We start from the raw sequence: 18,618 nt of genomic DNA on the forward strand, positions 1-18,618 counted from the left end.
ATGGCTCACAATTCCCAGTCATGTTACAAGACTTGTTTAAAAAGCCTGATATTGACTTCCAATAGGTGGCGCTGTAGAGGCATATTTCCCAGAGGAGCATGGATGGCATTATAAGTCTCCTCACACCTTCTAGGTGCTCTGCCTAAGGAGAAATGATACGCTTCCTGAGCGAAGACTGTAGTGGAGCAGGAACAGTGGGTTGTGTTGTACCTCCATCTTTTAGAATTGAATCGCCACCAATAACCCTTGCCTTTTACCTAAAAGCAAGTATGGAGCTATTCTTTGGTCATTGTATTGTGGTACTAATTTGAGCACTGTATGGTGACGTCTGTTTAGGCATTGTGTGTCATTTTTCATCTACTGTATCATCTTTGCAACGTATGGTGGTAACAGAACTATACAGCATTGTCATATAGACAACTGTATAGAAGCGTTATTAGTTCAATATACATCACTGTTAGGCAACATCTTGTATGATGTTGTTAATTAGATATTATATGGTATAGGTAGGTATACACCATATGACACCATCTACATGGGGGGAGCACAAACAGAACATAGAGCACAGAGCACTGCCCAACTTAGGCCTCCTTCCCACGAACGGATTTACGCCGCCTAGTGCGCGGCGAAAATCCGCTGCGTTGCCCGCTGCTATTAGGTTCTATTGAACCTAACAGCACAATGCTCCCGATGCGGAATTCCACCGCGGAATTCCGCACCGTGAAATCTCCTGTCCTCACCCGCGGCATGCTCTATTTGCCGCGGGTGTACGCGCTGACGGCTTCCATTGCAGTCAATGGAAGCCGTCCGTTCACGCTATCTCCCGCTGTAACGCAGCGGAAGATAGCGTGAAAATGCTTTCCCGCCTACCGCCGCCGCGTCATATGACGCGGCCGGCGCGTCACGTGACATGGCTGGCCACGTCATGTGACGCGGTGGGCGTGTCACATGATGCGGCAGCGGTGGGGGGGAAGCGTCTTCACGCTATCTTCCGCTGCTAAGTATGGGGTCTCTGGGGGGCGCCGTGACGGGCTTCGCCACGGAATATTCCGCGGCGGAGCCCGTCACGCTCGTGTGAAGCCGGCCTTAAGGTTGGACTTGCTGTAGTACATTCCCCTTTTCTTACATGCATTATTTGTTTTACTCAGCACTGTAGAAAAGTGTGGTACAGTACTGCCTGGCACTGGCGTTACTCCCGGGCCCAGGAGCCTTAGGGGGCCCATAAGACCTCTCTTCTCCATATAGGGAGTCCAGTACTATGAATAAAGCATCATAGTTGGAGGCCCTGTTACAGGTTTTACATTGGGGCCCAGGAGCTTCAAGTTACACTTCTGCTTCCTGGGAACCGTTAGCAAGGAGGGGGATGACCATAGAGCACTAGAATATTAGAAGAAGAAGGAGGTCAGCCCCAGAACACATGTATATCTGCAATTTGGAGTGAGATTCAAAGGAAAAGGTGGTTACTGAAAAAGAAAGAACTGGAATAGCTTCATTTAACAAAGGAGGCAGGGACAAAAGAAAATTGTAACAATCGAAATTGGGCAGATCTCATCCAAGCGTCTTAAGAGTGCTTTCTATACCCATGTAATGGACAAGTTCTCAGGCCTGAATGCAGGTCAATTGGCCTGAATTCCCAGCAACATAGATCCTTATAATGTTGCAACTTTGGGTCAACAGATTTAGAGTCGGGACACTCAGTTGACTTGGGACACTTGTCTGTAATGTGGATGCAAAAATGTAACATTAGTACATTCATGTGAAATCGGACTGAAGTAAAGATCTTATTTGTTAAAATAAAGTGATAAATCATCATTGGGAAACAAAGCAAAGATTTTCCACCAATTTTTATGTTATTTTTAATTCACATCATGAACAATTGATGGTCTTACTTTATTCCCAGATAACATGTACTTCCCATTTACTTTAAGGTCTATTTCATTTACAGGAAGTTGCCAAAATGGAATTAAGCCAGTGAGCAACAACCAGTCTACTGCGATTGTTGGTGCCATGACAATGCCTCCTACAGCATTAATGGGGGTTGAATCCGAATCATCACAAGGGCTGTCCACAGCTTTGGCTCCGCCATATCGTATGTTGAGGATATCGCCAATCAAGATACCACTTCTAGCCTCTCAGTTGCCTGGTAAGCTTATTTTCCATTTACTCTACACTGTGCAGCAACTTGGACGTGTAACTTGACCTAGATCATTCTAGTTAGTTATGCACAGAGCAGTTCCCTCTACTCAGTCTTAATGGGTGTCATCAGAATGTCAATCAAGTCCAATGTCACCCATTAACAGTGACAGGTGGACAGATTCACTGTGCAGGAAGCTGCACCTTAGGGACCATTTGGGTAAAGGAGTATAAAAAAATAGTCAGTGGGACTATACAGCCAGCCCTGTTGACTTTACAACTTGACAGGTTCTCTTTAACCTCTCCCCACCAGCACGTAAATACACACCCGGGCTGGAAAGTATTTCTCGCGAATGGGCATACATTTACTGCCTATTGATGGTGAGGTCTCAGAAGCTGAGCCTGCACCATCTGCTGCAGGAGCCAGCTGTAACTCACAGCTAGGCTCCTCGCTGCAACATTGGAGATCAGTGAGAACACCGATCCCAGCTGTTTTTCCCCATATATGCTTTGATCAATGTTGATTGTGGCATGTAAAGGGTTCATAGGGGGAGTGCATTCCCTTTTGTGACAGCATCAGCCCTCCGCCGTGTTTTCTGTGAGAACACCAATCCCCACTGTTAACCTCCTTACATGATGTGATCAATGTTGATTGTGGCATGTAAGGGGTTCACAGAGGAAGGGCACTCGTTTCGTGACCCCATTGTAATTGTGGAGCACCAATGGGTTGCCATGGGAACTGGACACCAAACAGTGGCCTGTGATCACTATGATTAGCAATAATGCATTGTATTATCAGTGCGATCATTGCATCACAGTTTCAAGTCTGCAATAAACATCTTAGGCCTCATGTCCACGCAGAATCCCGCTGCGGGTCCCTCCTTTCCCGCAGACATGGGGCCACAAAATCAGAAATACTCACCTGTCTGGAAGCTGCGGATCTCCCCTCCATCGCAGCTGGATCTTCTGTCTTCGGCCCGGCGGATATGCTTGGCACGCCGGCAGCGTGCCGCATGCATGCGCCGTGCACACTTTTTTTTTTGAATGCTTGCTTTCCCGTTGTTCCGCGGCAGAGCAGAAATAAAGCTGTGGATGTGCCGCGGGATCGGACGGCTTCCATAGGCTTCAATAGAAGCCGTGGGAGCCATCTACGCGGGATGCCTGCAATACAATGGAGCATGCTGTGGGTGTTTTCCCGCACATGCAACCTGCGCCATAGGGGAAAATGACATCCACAGTTATTTAATTACCTGTGGGTGTCCAATGCATCCCTATGGGGCGCGGATCACACGTGTGGGTGATCCACTGCGGATATTTCCCTGTGGACATGAAGCTTTAGTGAACACCAAGGTTCCCAAAAGACCTGAAACAGCTTTACTACCATTGAATTTGGAGGGATACCAGGTCAGCCTTAAGAAATTGTTAGGCCATATATTTATGGCAGCATCTAACATAATTGCTAGGAACTGGAAGGCTATACTTCCACCGAAAGGTGAAAGACCTTCATACCCTTTTGTCTGCTCATGTCACAATTGGGAAATTGATGCCACTCAGATCAGAGGCATAACTATAGAGGGTGCAGGGGATGCGGTTGCACCCGGGCCCAGGAGCCTTAGGGGGCCCATAAGGCCTCTCTTCTCCATATAGGGAGCCCAGTACTATAAATAAAGCATTACAGTTGGGGGCCCTGTTACAGGTTTTGCATTGGGGCCCAGGAGCTTCAAGTTACGCCTCTGACTCATATCAAATATGTTTCACAAAGTGTGGAATATCTGTTCTTATCCATTATCCATATTAATGTCAACAGAGAGCTGTTATTCTTCTTGTTTAGTTATTAAGTTATTTAATGTCTATTTACCTAAAAGCTATTGTATTTTATGAATAAAGATTAGCAACTGTCAAAAAGTTAAAAATTTATGTAGAAAAATGGGACATGTTTAGCTCTGTGTGGTTCTGGGATTTCTGTCTCATCCGTCACTCTGATGCAGCATAAATGTTTGTTACATCTAAGATCTATGTTTGCTATCACTCAATAGGAACCCTTATTGCTTGCGCCCACATCGAACATTTCTAAGGTGCAATAAAAACTTGAAGAGTTCTGTCTTTTGATGTAATTCTGGCTGTTCTCTGTAATTTCATGTATGAGGAATTGGCTTTACTTTTGCACCATTCTTTCATCATCATCACCCTTTACATGTAATTTCAATTCATACAGATGAAAAAAAAAAGATTATCTTTGGAGTCGGTCCAGAAATGAATAATGTTCCCATTTGTACAGAGACGTCTTGGGTCATATTTCCATTTGACCTGCCATATTGTGACTTCCCTTGCTGTTTCTGACTGCATCTATTTTAATCTTAATTAATTGTGGTTTCTGCTGTGAACTTATCTGCAAATCAAGCATGTCGGGCTGAAATGCTGAAGACTTGATTTTAATAAGGCATATCTTTACAAAAAATTAACAGATGTTGGTAAAGCAAAGGAAAATGTATGTACGTGAGCAAAGGCATAGAGGGATTTACTTGTATGTCTATGACAAGCCTGCCTAGGAGTATTATATTGGTCTAATTGCCAATTGTAGAGTGGGTTCACATACTTTGCAATGGATTTGCTGTGTCAGTTAGATCCCAAAGCTAAAACCTTATATGTAGATGTACAGTTGCAAGAAAAAGTAAGTGAACTCTTTAGAGTTACCTGGATTACTAATAAAGTGTGGTAAACATCCACACTGCAGGGAGAAAAAGTAAGGAAACCTCTGAATTTAATAACTTGTTAAATAAATAAATTTTATTTGTATAGCGCCAACTTATTCCGCAGCGCTTTTAGGTAATTAATTAATGTATTACCCCCCACCAAGCTGGGTACTCATTTTACCGACCTCGTAAGGATGGAAGACTGAGTCAGCCTTGAGCCGGCTACCTGAACCAAGTGGGGATTGAACTTGCAACCTTCAGGTTGTGAGCAAGAGCTTAGGACTGCATTTCTGCTGCCTTAACACTGCGCCTTTAGCATCAATAATCTCCACCAAACATCACATGTAACTGCAAATAAGATATACATAAATTCAGAAACAAATCTGGCAGAATAATACCATAGCTCTACGCTATGACCAAATACTACCACCATTGTATAAAGTTAGAAGTTGTGTCTATATTTAACCCCTTAGTGACGGAGCTTTTTTACTTTTTTCCATTTTTGTTTTTTCCTACTCCCTTTTAAAAAATTGTAGCTCCTTTATTTATCCATCGACGTCGCTGTATGAGGGCTTGTTTTTTGCGGGATGAGTTGTATTTTTCAGTGGCACTATTTATTGTACCATATAATTTACTGAAAAACTTTAAAAAAATTCTAAGCGGAGAGAAATGGAAAAAAAACGACATTCCACCATCTTTCGGTGCGTCCTGTTTCTACGGCGCACAAACTGCAACAAAAACGACCTGATATTTTTATTCTATGGGTCAGTACGATTACTACGATACCAAACTTATATAGTATTGTTTTTGCTGTAGTACTTGTATTTTTTTTTTAAAGATATTTAATTTTTTTCAATTATTTTCTGCAGTCATTTTGTGTGCGCGATAACTTTTTTATTTTTCCGTCAACGTAGTTGAGCAAAAGCTCATTTTTTGTGGGATGTCCTGTAGTTTCCGATAGTATCAATTTGGAATACATACGACTTTTTGATCGCTTTTTATTGCGTTTTTTTCTGGGAGACAGGGTAACTAAAAAAATGCATTTCTGGCGTTCTTTATTTTTTTTTCGGACGACGTTCACCGTGCAGAAAAAATAATGCACTACTTTGATAGATCGGACTTTTACGGACGTGGCGATATCAAATACATATTTTGATTTTATGATTTAGATTTTTTAATAATAGATATGGCAAAAAACTTAAAAAAAACCTTTATTGATTATTGTACCATATAATTTACTGAAAAACTTTTAAAAAATTCTAAGCGGAGAGAAATGGAAAAAAAACGACATTCCACCATCTTTCGGTGCGTCCTGTTTCTACGGCGCACAAACTGCAACAAAAACGACCTGATATTTTTATTCTATGGGTCAGTACGATTACTACGATACCAAACTTGTATAGTATTTTTTTTGCTGTAGTACTTGTATTTTTTTTTAAGATATTTAATTTTTTTCAATTATTTTTTGCGGTCATTTTGTGCGCGCGATAACTTTTTTATTTTTCCGTCAACGTAGTTGAGCAAGAGCTCATTTTTTGTGGGATGTCCTGTAGTTTCCGATAGTATCAATTTGGAATACATACGACTTTTTGATCGCTTTTTATTGCGTTTTTTCTGGGAGACAGAGTAACTAAAAAAATGCATTTCTGGCGTTCTTTTTTTTTTTTTCGGACGACGTTCACCGTGCAGAAAAAATAATGCACTACTTTGATAGATCGGACTTTTACGGACGTGGCGATATCAAATACATATTTTTATTTTATGATTTAGATTTTTTAATAATAGATATGGCAAAAGGGGGGGGATTTAAACTTTTAGAATTTTTTCTTTTTTTAACAATTAAAAAAACTTTATTGATTATTTTTTTTACTTTACTTTGAAGTCCCCCTGGGGGACTTTAACATGTGATGCTTTGATCGCTGCTTTTTGACATGCAGTTTTTCAAGCCACCCTGTGTGGATGGCTTGATAGGCAGTCTGTTAAGGCAGCCCTGGGGCCATTCATTAGGCCCCCGGCTGCGATGACACCTGCACGGCTCCCCCGATCTCACCACGGTGGGACCATGCGGGACCCCCGAACAGCGTTCGGGGGATTTAAATGCCGCTGTCAGAATTGACAGCGGCATTTAAAGGGTTAATAGCCGCGATCGGCCAAACGGCCGAGCGCGGCTATTGCCCGCGGGTGTCAGCTGTAATAAACAGCTGACGCCCGCGCTGTATGGAGGGAGATAGCTGCTCTACCTCCCTCTATACACGCCCTGCAACAGCAGGACGTAGTTTTATGATAGCGCCGTCACTAAGGGGATAATCATGGCTGCTTCTCTGAGACTGGGGTGACAACATGGCATTGGCTTCAGCCCATGCTGTGTGCTCATCGGCGTATGCTCTCTGTCATTCTGGTGCTGGGCACCAACAGGATCACTTATCTACAGGTGTTTTGGTTGATTGATTGGCTGAGAGGTGGATCAGCCCAGCCAGCCAATCAGCGTTTGTCAGTGCACATTTATTCTGGCCCTGCCTCTCAGAGGGCGCTGGTTATTCTTTCATGTAGTTTGAGCATGCACTCTATTTATAAGTAGGGTTTTCCATATTTGAGAGATCAGGGTAATTTTCCCTCTAGTTCCAGTATTTATGCTACCTTATTTCCATTTGGTGTTATCTGCATTTATGCTAAATGAAGTTTATATGTTTTGCCTACCTGTGTTTGTCGTGTTTGGTATGTAGAGTAAATATACATGTCATCTTAGGGCAAAATATTTATACCCATGTAGGTTGCATAGGAGAAGTCCTGCACGGATGAAACACTCTGTTAGTTACTACTCAGTTATGCACCTCGTAGAGGTGAGCGAACGTGCTCGTTTAGAGCAATTACTTGATCGAGCATCGCTTTTTTCGAGTAACTGCCTAATCGGGAGAAAAGATTCGGGGGGCGCCAGGGGTGAGCGGGGGGTTGCGGTGGGGAGTGGGGGGGGGGGAGAGAGAGAGAGCTCCCCCCTGTTCCCCACTGCTACCCCCCCCCCCCTGCACCCCGCCACCCACCGCCCCCCCCCCCCCCGACACCCCCCGAATCTTTTAGAAAAAAGCGATGCTCAATCACTTCTTGTAACTGAAACTGATTCCATGCTTTCCCATATGTAAGTATATTCTTTTATGAGTCATTCGTTTATATCTCAGGATGCCCTACTTGGGTTTTCCCAGTTATACGAAAACTGAATAGTGGGCAGACAATGGTTAAAAATAACAAACTAACTCATCCTCTGTGTTCCCCTCTGTCACTTCTGTCCTCGCTGCTGGTCTTTGTTTAATTTGACTGCATTGATGACATTTTGTATAAACACATGAGAACTCTGTAACCAATCACCGACCTCAGCGTTATGTGACTCTTGACCTTGTTGGACTCAATCTGTTACATTTTTGAAATATTTGCTTGAAGCCCAAAGCTGTATTTAATTAACATTTTGTTAATATTTGGGAAATTTCTGGATTGCATAGAAATGTTCTCTTATTTTCCTCCCATAACACGATTAAGCCATCTTGGTATTTCTTTGCATCAAACTTCCAGAACTTATTCCGCGCCATGTCCATTAGCTACTCTTGTTGCCTTTGAGCGGAGTCCGTTGACACGCACTGTAGCAATTGATGGGTGTTATATGTTTCTGTGAAGTGATACTTCTGATTTTTCTCTAAAATATCCCTTTTCATCTTTCTTCTGAGGCTATTGTTGGCTGATGAAAGTTGTATTGCTTACTTCTTTTCACGGAAGAGCAGTTTATAAAAAATCAATATTGCATTTTCCTTCTTCCATGTACAGATTTTACATTTAATAAGCTGTGTAAACTCAGAAACGTTTTCTGCTAATCTTCTATATAGATTTATGATGGATGGAAGAAAAAACAAACCTGCCGTCAGTTTTTGACTTATTTTATCTTGACGTTTTCCCTGTAGGACAGGGCTTTACGATGGTAAATATGTTGTGAGGTCATCAACTAAGGTCTGTGTGTGTCCTGCACAGATCTGATAAAGGGCCAGCTTAGATCTCATTACTGACTCCATCCAGGGGTCTAATTAGGATTTCCACTTAAAATCGGGAAAACACCTTCCCTAGATGGGACATGGACAGAAACTTTCTGGGCCCATAAGGAAAACTGCTGAAACGGAAAGTGATAGTTCTTCGTTTCAGTATGTTTTGGTACATTTCCAGCCTTTTGTGCCAAAAATAATAGTGCAGTCCACCAAACAGCACACAAAAAGTGTGAAGTGAAAGTAAACCTACCAAAATGTTGACCTATTGGTTCAGTGGTTGGCACTTGGTCCCTTGGTTCGAATCCAACAAAGTTCACCATCTGAACAGAGTTTGTATGTTCTCTTTGTGCTAGTGTTGGGTTCCTTCAGGTACTCCCATGATATAAAACAACATACTGATACATTAAAGGAGTATATTGTGATTTCAAGGTAAAAAAAAATTGTACCAGTTGGGCATGAGTTGTCTTCTCTATTCTACCTGTTCTGTATTCTACAGCAGAATGGAAATTAGAAAGCTTTAAGTTTCCTATTCCATTGTAATTAAAGCATCGTCTCTGGAGCTGGACAAGAGTTCAGTTCTCTCCATCAGACTAAATTAAGATGAACTATCATCTCGCGCTATGGACAGCATATTGAGCAAGAACTTAGAGAACTGACAGATGTGGTAGGAATGCCCTGAGAAAATCCCACGCATTTTCATTTTTCTATTTCCAAAGTCAAATAAAATGAAAATCAAATTATGGAAAAGTAATATAAAAAGCCAAACTGCAAAATGCAAGTAAAGTTTAACGAAAAAGCTGTCTCATTAACCTTGTAACTTTTGGTTTTGCATTTTAGTCAAAATATGGAATAAAAACAGAAATAAATAATAGTTATAGACTAAAAATGTGAAATTTTGAAGAACGTACATAGCAATATTAAAAAAAAAAGCCTGGCCATCTGCTAAGTAAACTATTTGCCACCTGTTCATTGGATCTCGGAATGATTTACTGTTTTCAATGTAATTTTCTATTCTGTTGTAGAACAGCTGGGATGTGCCTGAGTCTTATATCCATCAGCCATACAACAGCCAAGCAGTACTTCATGTTACAAAAACAATTCTGTTCAATGGCCTTTCATGTTCTGTCAGTTTATCTCATTAGTGAGGTTTGTTGATAGCAAACAAGTTGAGATCTCAATAATGTTTTGCTGCTTTTTTTGTTGTTCTGTAATTTTACGATGGTTTGGATGACACAAAAATAATTGAATATTTGCAGAAAACAATGTCATGCTTCTCAGGCTAGAATTTTGGTGTTTTTTTATGGTGGGTTTTTTCCTAATTAAGACAACCCTTGTCCAAGTGGCCTATTGTGTTGTGCCCAGATAGTTGTTCCAGCAGGACAAGGAAACAATCATCTGGGTTTTATGTAGAAAAGTTTCTTTAATGACCATCATACTGTAATTAGATTATTACTAATGCTGAGCGATTATTGGTATATTTGGCTTTGGAGTGTCTGACTCGATTTTCAATAATCATGAATTAGTCCATCCCAATTCCAACTCCCATTAAAGTCAGAAGGAGTAAAAAATGGGTGCACTAATTTGCCTTCCAGAGAGTCCCTGAAGAAGGAAAAGGAGGAGGACTGTGAAGGCTCCCCTTCAAAGGATATGGCTCACTGGTTAGCACTACTCCTCTGCAATGATGGGGTCCAAGGTTCATATCTAGGGATGAGCGAGTATACTCGCTAAAGCACTACTCGCTCGAGTAATGTGCTTTAGCCGAGTATCTCCCTGCTCGTCCCTGAAGATTCGGGAGCCGCTGCAGCTGACAGGTGAGTTGCGGCGGGGAGCAGGGGAGAGCGGGTGGGAGAGAGGGAGAGAGAGATCTCCCCTCCGTTCCTCCCCGCTCTCCCCCGCAGCTCCCCGCCCCGCGCCGGCCCCCGAATCTTCAGGGACGAGCAGGGTGATACTCGGCTAAAGCACATTACTCGAGCGAGTAGTGCTTTAGTGAGTATACTCGCTCATCCCTATTCATATCCCATCAAGGGTAATATCTACATAAACTTTGAAAACCTCTATCCAGTTGTCGCCCTTGGACAGATTTGAACCTAGAACATCAGCACTGCTATCAATGCAGCAACACACCTGTCCTTTCTGCTTCAGAGGAGGAGAATAACAGGAAGAATAAACACAAAAAGAACACAAAAACACCATCCAGATGTTGTCCTTGGACATATCTTAACATAGAACTCCAGCAGTCTACAGCAACAGCGCTAACAGCTGAGCCACCACACTTGTTCTTTCCCCTCCATAGGAGAAGGAGAACAAGAAGAATAAACGCAAAGAGAACATAAAACCTCCACCCAGATGTTACACTTGAAAAGATTTGGATCTAGAACTCCAACACTGCAAAGCAGAAAACGGCCTGATTTTATCACAACGAGCTGCAGTAATTATCACAACAGCAACAAGTCTCTTAGAATTTTTGGCTTATGGCCTAAAAACAGAGGTGTCAATGTTATTGACTCTTGGTTTCCTTGGGCCTTCTGATGACCGTAAAGCTCAGGTCAGCATACTCTGCCTAATTTAACTTGGCAACTCTCAGGCTTCACTTAGGCACTCCTCAGCCTTTCTCAACTGGACTACCACTATTCTTTAAGGCAGAGGTGGACAACCTTTTCTGGTCTGAAGGCCACATTGTAATATTGAGCTACTCTTGAGGGCCACAATAAAACTTCAAACATCATTCCCATCTGAGACATTTACTGCATATCAAAAGTATATAATTACCTGATGGGGCAAGTTACACTCCCAGGACTTCTAACTATTGAAAGAATGTGAGTCCATTGCTCCCACAATCAGTTCTACATGCGTCTCTCTCCCTTGTAAATTATGACTTGTATGATTATGGTCTAGCATTTCAAAATTCTAATAGACTGCAATAGAGAGAGCCACATGCTGAGATGGTCACCCTCTGCAGTGCCAAATGGGTCACGCCATTATGGAGTCGGGAAGGATTTTTTCCCCCACATGGACTAAATTGACTTCTGCCTCATTGGGTTTCTTTTTGCCTTCCTCTGGATCAACAAGGGGGGAGGTGGAAAGAGACTGAACTAGATGGACCTTGTCTCCTTTCAGTCTACTATGTTACTATGTAAGAGAGCTCATCCTCCTGATATATGGAGGACTGAGAGATGGCTACACAGAGCACCATTAGCACTTATGCATCCCTGCTCCTGAGCTCTGTGCCAGTCCTCTGACACAGAAACCATATGTAAGCAGCCACAGAAAGACAAGCATTTCTGTGTCCAGATGGTTTGGACTACATAGAATGGCATTGTGGGCCACATGTGATTTTTGGGCCACAGGCTGTGTACCACTAGTTTAGTGGCTTCTTCAACTGCATCAACTCTGTACCAGTATTAAGCTACGTCCCATACTACACTGCCAATGCGGAAACTTGACATTACCTTTTATAAGTCCCAGTATGTCATCTGTGTCCCTACATTATCCTACAAAATTGGGTGTTCCTTTGGCAACCAAACTATTCGACCATGGTCTTAAAACACCACCCACTCACAAAGAGAATTGTGCACATAAAATGTATAAAAATATCATACATACAGTATTGGGCAAAAGTTTTAGGCAAGTTTGCAGCAACCTCCCTGCCGAGTTCCTACAAAACATTGGGCAAGTTTACCTAGAAGAATTGATGTTGTTTTGAAGGCAAAGGGCGGTCACACCAAGTATTGATTTAAGTTAGATTTCTCTTCTGTTCATTCACTTTGCATTTTGTTACTTGACAAAAATAAGCTAGTAACACTTTTATTTTTGAGAACATTCTAACATTGCATCATTTTTCCACACCTCCCTAAAATGTTTGAACAGTACTGTAAATAAAAGCATACAAACTAATAAAAGTGGGTTCTGTCCTCTCTGTTCCACTGCCATATGTTCGCCATAAAGTAGGAACTTCACTCTGTGAGCCAGAATAGAGACCTGCTCTTGTAAAGCAGCTCCGGTGGAACTGGCCGTCCATATGTTACATGGACAGCCAACCATTTGAATAGCCGTTGTGTAGTGCTACTATATATCTTCCATGCAGCTGGGCGGGAAATATTTGGTCAGAACTGCCTCGCTCTGCCAATAACTGCTGATTGCCAAGGTTTAGAGACACCAAATACAGACAACTTCTTTAACCAGTTCTTGACTTCCTATAGACTATTTATGTCCAGGTGGCCCATGCCTGGTAAGGAAGGGGGTAATACTACTTCCTCATTTAGATTCATGTTGAATTGGACTGGTTCCCGTCTTGGACAAGAATTTTCTTTCTTTTTGTTTAACGTAAAATATTTAGAATGGATTAAAAATGTAGAGGGATATTTGCAGATTTTCTTCCTAGAGGATCAACAGAGATGAGAATTTTTAACTCCTAGTGAACTTTTGTCAGTCAAACCTAATAATCCATGATACATCGTCAATAGAATTCTATGGCTCAGCACTCCAAGTTGGGTTGTCTTTGATTTTAAATGAAGGCATAAGAAGGTTTTTCTTCAATGTTATTTTGCAGGAACAGACAAAAAAAATTGAATATTTGAAGGGATTTCCAGTTAGACATATTGATGGCCCATGCTGAGATAATCGATAAGTAACATGTACAGTAATGAGATTGAGTTTCAGGACCAGGCATGTACAAATATGCTGCTCTAGCTAGAAACACATTGAAAGTTCTCAAGAGCTTACTTCCCACAGAGGCATTTAAATGGGCCGCTATGATGCCTCTGAAGCAACAGCACCTATTTCCCATCATCCTTGGCTATATATTCACAGATGTAAGAACCTGATCACTGTGATGTTAGCATCATAAATTCTGCGATATTGGCAAAAAAAGAGGTCTGATGACAGTCATGAAAATAATATGAAGGCACCAGGACCTCTTGTCACACCTGAAAGGGCCTAATTGTTATTGTTGCTATAGTGCCCACTTTCCTTTCTCCACAGTTGGTCCAGAAAGTCTTCAAGCCCTTTCACTTTTTTTACATTTTGTTATGTTGTGCTTTTGTGTTAATTTAGAAAACAAAATCAGGTCTTTCCCCAGTACCCCATAATGAAAAAATAAAAAAAGAATGTTAGAAATCTTTGTAATTTTTTTTTTAATGAGAAACTAACATTTGCATTGACATAAGTATTTACACCCAGTACTCAGTACTTAGTTGAAGCACCTTTGGCAACGATTACAGTCTCCAGTCTTCTTAGGTATGATGACACAAGGTTTAAACTCCTGGATTTGGGGATTTTCTGCTATTCTTCTCTGCAGATCCTCTCAAGCTCGGTCAGGTTGGATGGGGGACATCTGTGGACGCCATTTTTAGGTCTCTCTGAAGATGTTAGATTCGGTTGAAACGAGGGCTTTGGCTGGGCCACTCAAGACCATCCATAGAGTTGTCCCTAAGCCACTCATGTGTTGTCTTGGCTGTGTGCTTAGGGTCATTATCTTGTTAGAAGGTCAACCTTCTGCCCAGTCTGAGGTCCCTTTTGCTCTCCATCAGGTGTTCATTAAGAATATTTTTGTACTTTGCTCTATTCATCTTTCCATCCACCCTGACCAGTCTCCCTGTCCCCCAGCATGATGCTGCCACCACCAGGCTTCACTGTAGGGATGGTATTGGGCAGGTGATGATCGGCGCCTGGGTTCCTCCAGACATAACGCTTATAATTGAGGCCAAAAAGGCAAATATTGGTTTCATCAAATCACTGAATTTGTTTCACACAGTCTGAGAGTCCTGTAGGTGCTTTTCGGCAAACTCCATGCAGGTTTTTATGGGTCTTTTACTGAGGAGAGGCTTCTTTCTGACTACAATACCGTAAAGCCAGATTGGTCTAGTGCTGCAGTGATGGTTGGCCTTCTAAGAGTTTCTCCCATTTGCATACAGGATCTTTGAAGCTCAGCCAGAGTGACCATTGGGTTCTTGGGCATCTATCTTACCAAGGCCCTTGTCCCCTGATTACTTAGTTTGGTGGGTCAGCCTGCTCTAGGAAGAGTTCTGGTTGTTCCAGACGTCTTCCATTTAAAAATTATAGAGGCCGCTGTGCTTTTTGGAACTTTCGGTTCACCAGAAATATTTTTTCAGCCTTCTCCAGATCTGTGCCTCCACACAATCCTGTTTATAAGCTCTACAGGTAGTTCTTTCCTTTCCATAGCTTGGTTTTGGTTCTGGTGTGTAATGTGAGCTGTTAGACCTTATATAGACAGGAGTGTTTCCTTAAAATTTAGGTCCGATCAACTAAACTTGCAATATGTGGACTCTAATCAAGGTGTAGAACATCTCAAAAATTATCAAGAGAAATGAGATGCCCCCCAAGCTAACTTTCAGTTAGGCTAGGGCTATTCAGAGACTTTTAGTGGCTCTACTTGATTGAGTGACAGCTACAATACACAATGTATTGCTGTGTACTGCCGCTATAGTTCCATAGTTAATCAGTTCCTTTATATGAAGTCTCCATGTAGCTCAGGCTGTACTGATATATTTCCGGGACTGATAACAGAGGAATAGCACAACACAGAGTTCTAAGAAAAAAATGCTTCAGAATTGATACCCCATGGGGAATACAAGAATTTACTTAATACAGACATAATGACATCTTCTCTAATTTTGATATCTTCTTTCCTTTTCTTCTCCATCCTGCTCAGACCGCTGTGACAACTCTTTTCTGACCATTAGAGAGTTTGATGCTCAGATACCTTTTGGCTTTTCGCTTCTGCAGCCATCGCCAGCTTTTTTAGCAACACAAATAAATTTAGACTGTTACAACAGTGGATGTGGATTTTGCTTAGTCGCATGTGAGCAAATATGACTTTACCCCATCATGTGATTTCCTTTACCATACATAGTTGGCAAGGTAAACTTGCTTCAACAAACCATAATGAGCAAAAAATGTTTTGAAACCAGATTTTAACATAGTAACATAGTGAGTTAGAACGAAAAAAGCCATATGTCTATCCAATTCAGCCTATCACCACCACACACACACACACCAATGTTGGTCCAGAGGATGGCAAAAAATACCCCAATGATGTAGAAGCTTAGGAGAAAAAATTCCATCCCAAATCCAATCTCGCAATCGGAATAATGCCTGGATTGACAACAGTTATAAAGTAATCAGTGACTATAACATTTAATATTGTAACCCTCTTAAACTCTTTTATCGAGTTCGCTATCACCACATCCTCGGATAGGGAGTTCCATAGTAGAGGATGTCCCCTTGGTACAGTCACAGTCCTAGCTATAACTTGATGGTGGGAGAGATCTCTGTATTGTCCTGCAATATATTTATACATAGTTGTTAGGTTGGCCCCTCAGACATCTTTTTTTATAAATTAAATAACGCCAAATTTGATTATCTTTTTTTAGTTGCCCACCTTTGAACCCACTCAAGCTCTGATATATCCTACTTGACTACCGGTGCTCAAAATGGTCCACAATACTCCATGTGTGGTCTGACCATGGACTTGTAATGGGGAAGAACAATGTTCTCATCATGTGACCCTAGACCTCTTTTGATGCACCCCATGATCCTATTTGCCTTGGCAGCAGCTGCCTGACACTGGTTGCTTTCAGTTAACTAAAATCCGCAAGTCCTTTTCCATTACATGTATCAACATTAAACCTCATTCACCACTTTTTTGTCCAAGCCCCTAACTTATCCAGATCCATTTGCAACCATATACTGTTCTCTTTTATGTCAATTACTTTACTTAGTTTTGTATCATCATGCAAAAAGTTTCACATCACCACTTTTATCCTGCAAGTCTGTCATCAGGTTAAAGTATATAATGCAGTGATTTTCTTTTAAAGCACTTAAAATAATTTTCTGTACTATTACTAATTCTAGTGAGTTATGCTTTCTTCTAAAAGACCATCTGTTAAGCTGTCAGTGCAAGTTGTGATACCGCGCAATGTGACGTGTACAACCAATTTTCTTCCCAACTCTTTACTTTTGCGTATATTAAAAAGAAAACTAGTATGATTAAATGTTGGTATTTGGTATTATGTTTAAAGTACTTGATTTTCCACTAAAATCTTACTTAGGGCTCAGTCACATGGGCGCCGATCCGCCGATCCGCCCGTGTTCCTGCACGATTAGACAGCCACACTGCAGGTGCGGACGACTCTCCGGTGAAAGAACACATGGCCGGCAATGGAGCCGGTCATGCAGAGAGTCATCCGCACGCGGTGCGGCCGTCTTATTGTGCAGGAACACGGGTGGATCGGCACCCGTGTGACTGAGCCCTTAGGAGTACGGCCACACATGATGAAATGAATATCTAGCTATTTATTGCTTAAACTGTTATTGTGTATTGTGGCTGGACAATCCAAAAGGTTTCTCAGTTCATATTGTAAAACCCTTTTCTACGTTGATGATGGAATTGCCTCTTCTCCATATACTGTCCCCTAACCATTTTTCTGATTACGGGGTTGATTATTACACCTTTGTTTGTTAATGGCGCAGTATCCTGTACAGCTCTTAAAGGGGTTGTCCCGCGCGGAAACGGGTTTTTTTTTTTTTTCAACCCCCTCCCCCCCCCCGTTCGGCGCAAGACAACCCCGATGCAGGGACCTAAAGAAGAAACCGGACAGCGCTTACCTGAATCCCCGCGCTCCGGTGACTTCAATACTTACCGGCTGAAGATGGCCGCCGGGATCCTCTACCTCCGTGGACCGCAGCTCTTCTGTGCGGTCCATTGCCGATTCCAGCCTCCTGATTGGCTGGAATCGGCACGTGACGAGGCGGAGCTACACGGAGCCCCATAGAGAACAGGAGAAGACCTGGACTGCGCAAGCGCGTCTAATTTGGCCATTAGGCCATTTTAGACGGCAAAAATTAGACGGCAACCATGGAGACGGGGACGCCAGCAGCGGAGCAGGTAAGTGAAAAACTTTTTATAACTTCTGTATGGCTCATAATTAATGCACAATGTACATTACAAAGTGCATTATTATGGCCATACAGAGGTGTATAGACCCACTTGCTGCCGCGGGACAACCCCTTTAATAATAAAACATTGGTGGAAAGCAACAACAAGCCATACCCCCCTTACACTGATGATCCCCAACCTCCTCATGCCCCTTTACTTATTTTCTAATGACCTACAAGATATATCTTGTTAGATATGGGTACTGGACTGGACGCACTATTCTGTCTGATGAGCTGATTGTTAGCTTTTCTGCTCCCTGTCAGCATTACTTGGGTATAGTTGCAAAACTAGATGTGACTGTATTTGTGCCAGTTGCTGATCTGGCATCACAGAAAATGTACTATCAGGTCCTGCTACAGAACTAGCTGAGGTTTTAAAGTTGCTCAGAATATAATGTCATTATTACTCTTTATTTTAAATCGAGTTTTCTGGGACTTAGGGTGGACGCTCACTGGCAATTTTTTCTTTCTTGTGCTGCGAGAGCAGCAATGGGATAGAATGCCGCGGACTTCTGTCACAGCGGTCACAGCTGTGGCAGAAGTCCGCGGCATTCTATCCCATTGCTTTCAATGGGATCGGCACTGCTTTGTCAAGCCCCACAGTAAGATTATCGGGGAAGGGCTTGAAATATAAGCCCTTCCCCGATAATCAGCAATAAGTGTAAAAAAAAATAAAAAAAAAAATTGCTCACCTCTCCAGCGCTCAGACGCGTCCTCCTGCTGGCTCCCCGACACTGCTGTCCAGCACTTTCAGCCTTCTGAAAGGGCTGTGTAGATTGGCTGAGGGCTCAGCCAATAGCAGCTAGTGCTTAGCT

The 18,618-nt window shown here is 42.2% G+C and overlaps 1 protein-coding gene across 1 annotated transcript in view; it reads left to right on the forward strand.

Annotated features, from left to right (window-relative positions):
• Positions 1–18,618, forward strand: part of TCERG1L (transcription elongation regulator 1 like) — a 256,994-nt gene that overhangs the window by 78,334 nt on the left and 160,042 nt on the right. The window contains exon 4 of the mRNA XM_066601194.1: positions 1,946–2,143. Coding sequence (XP_066457291.1) covers positions 1,946–2,143 — 198 coding nt within the window. The remainder of the gene's footprint in view (positions 1–1,945; positions 2,144–18,618) is intronic.

Source organism: Eleutherodactylus coqui, chromosome 4, assembly GCF_035609145.1.
Source record: "Eleutherodactylus coqui strain aEleCoq1 chromosome 4, aEleCoq1.hap1, whole genome shotgun sequence".
Lineage (NCBI taxonomy): Eukaryota > Metazoa > Chordata > Amphibia > Anura > Eleutherodactylidae > Eleutherodactylus > Eleutherodactylus coqui.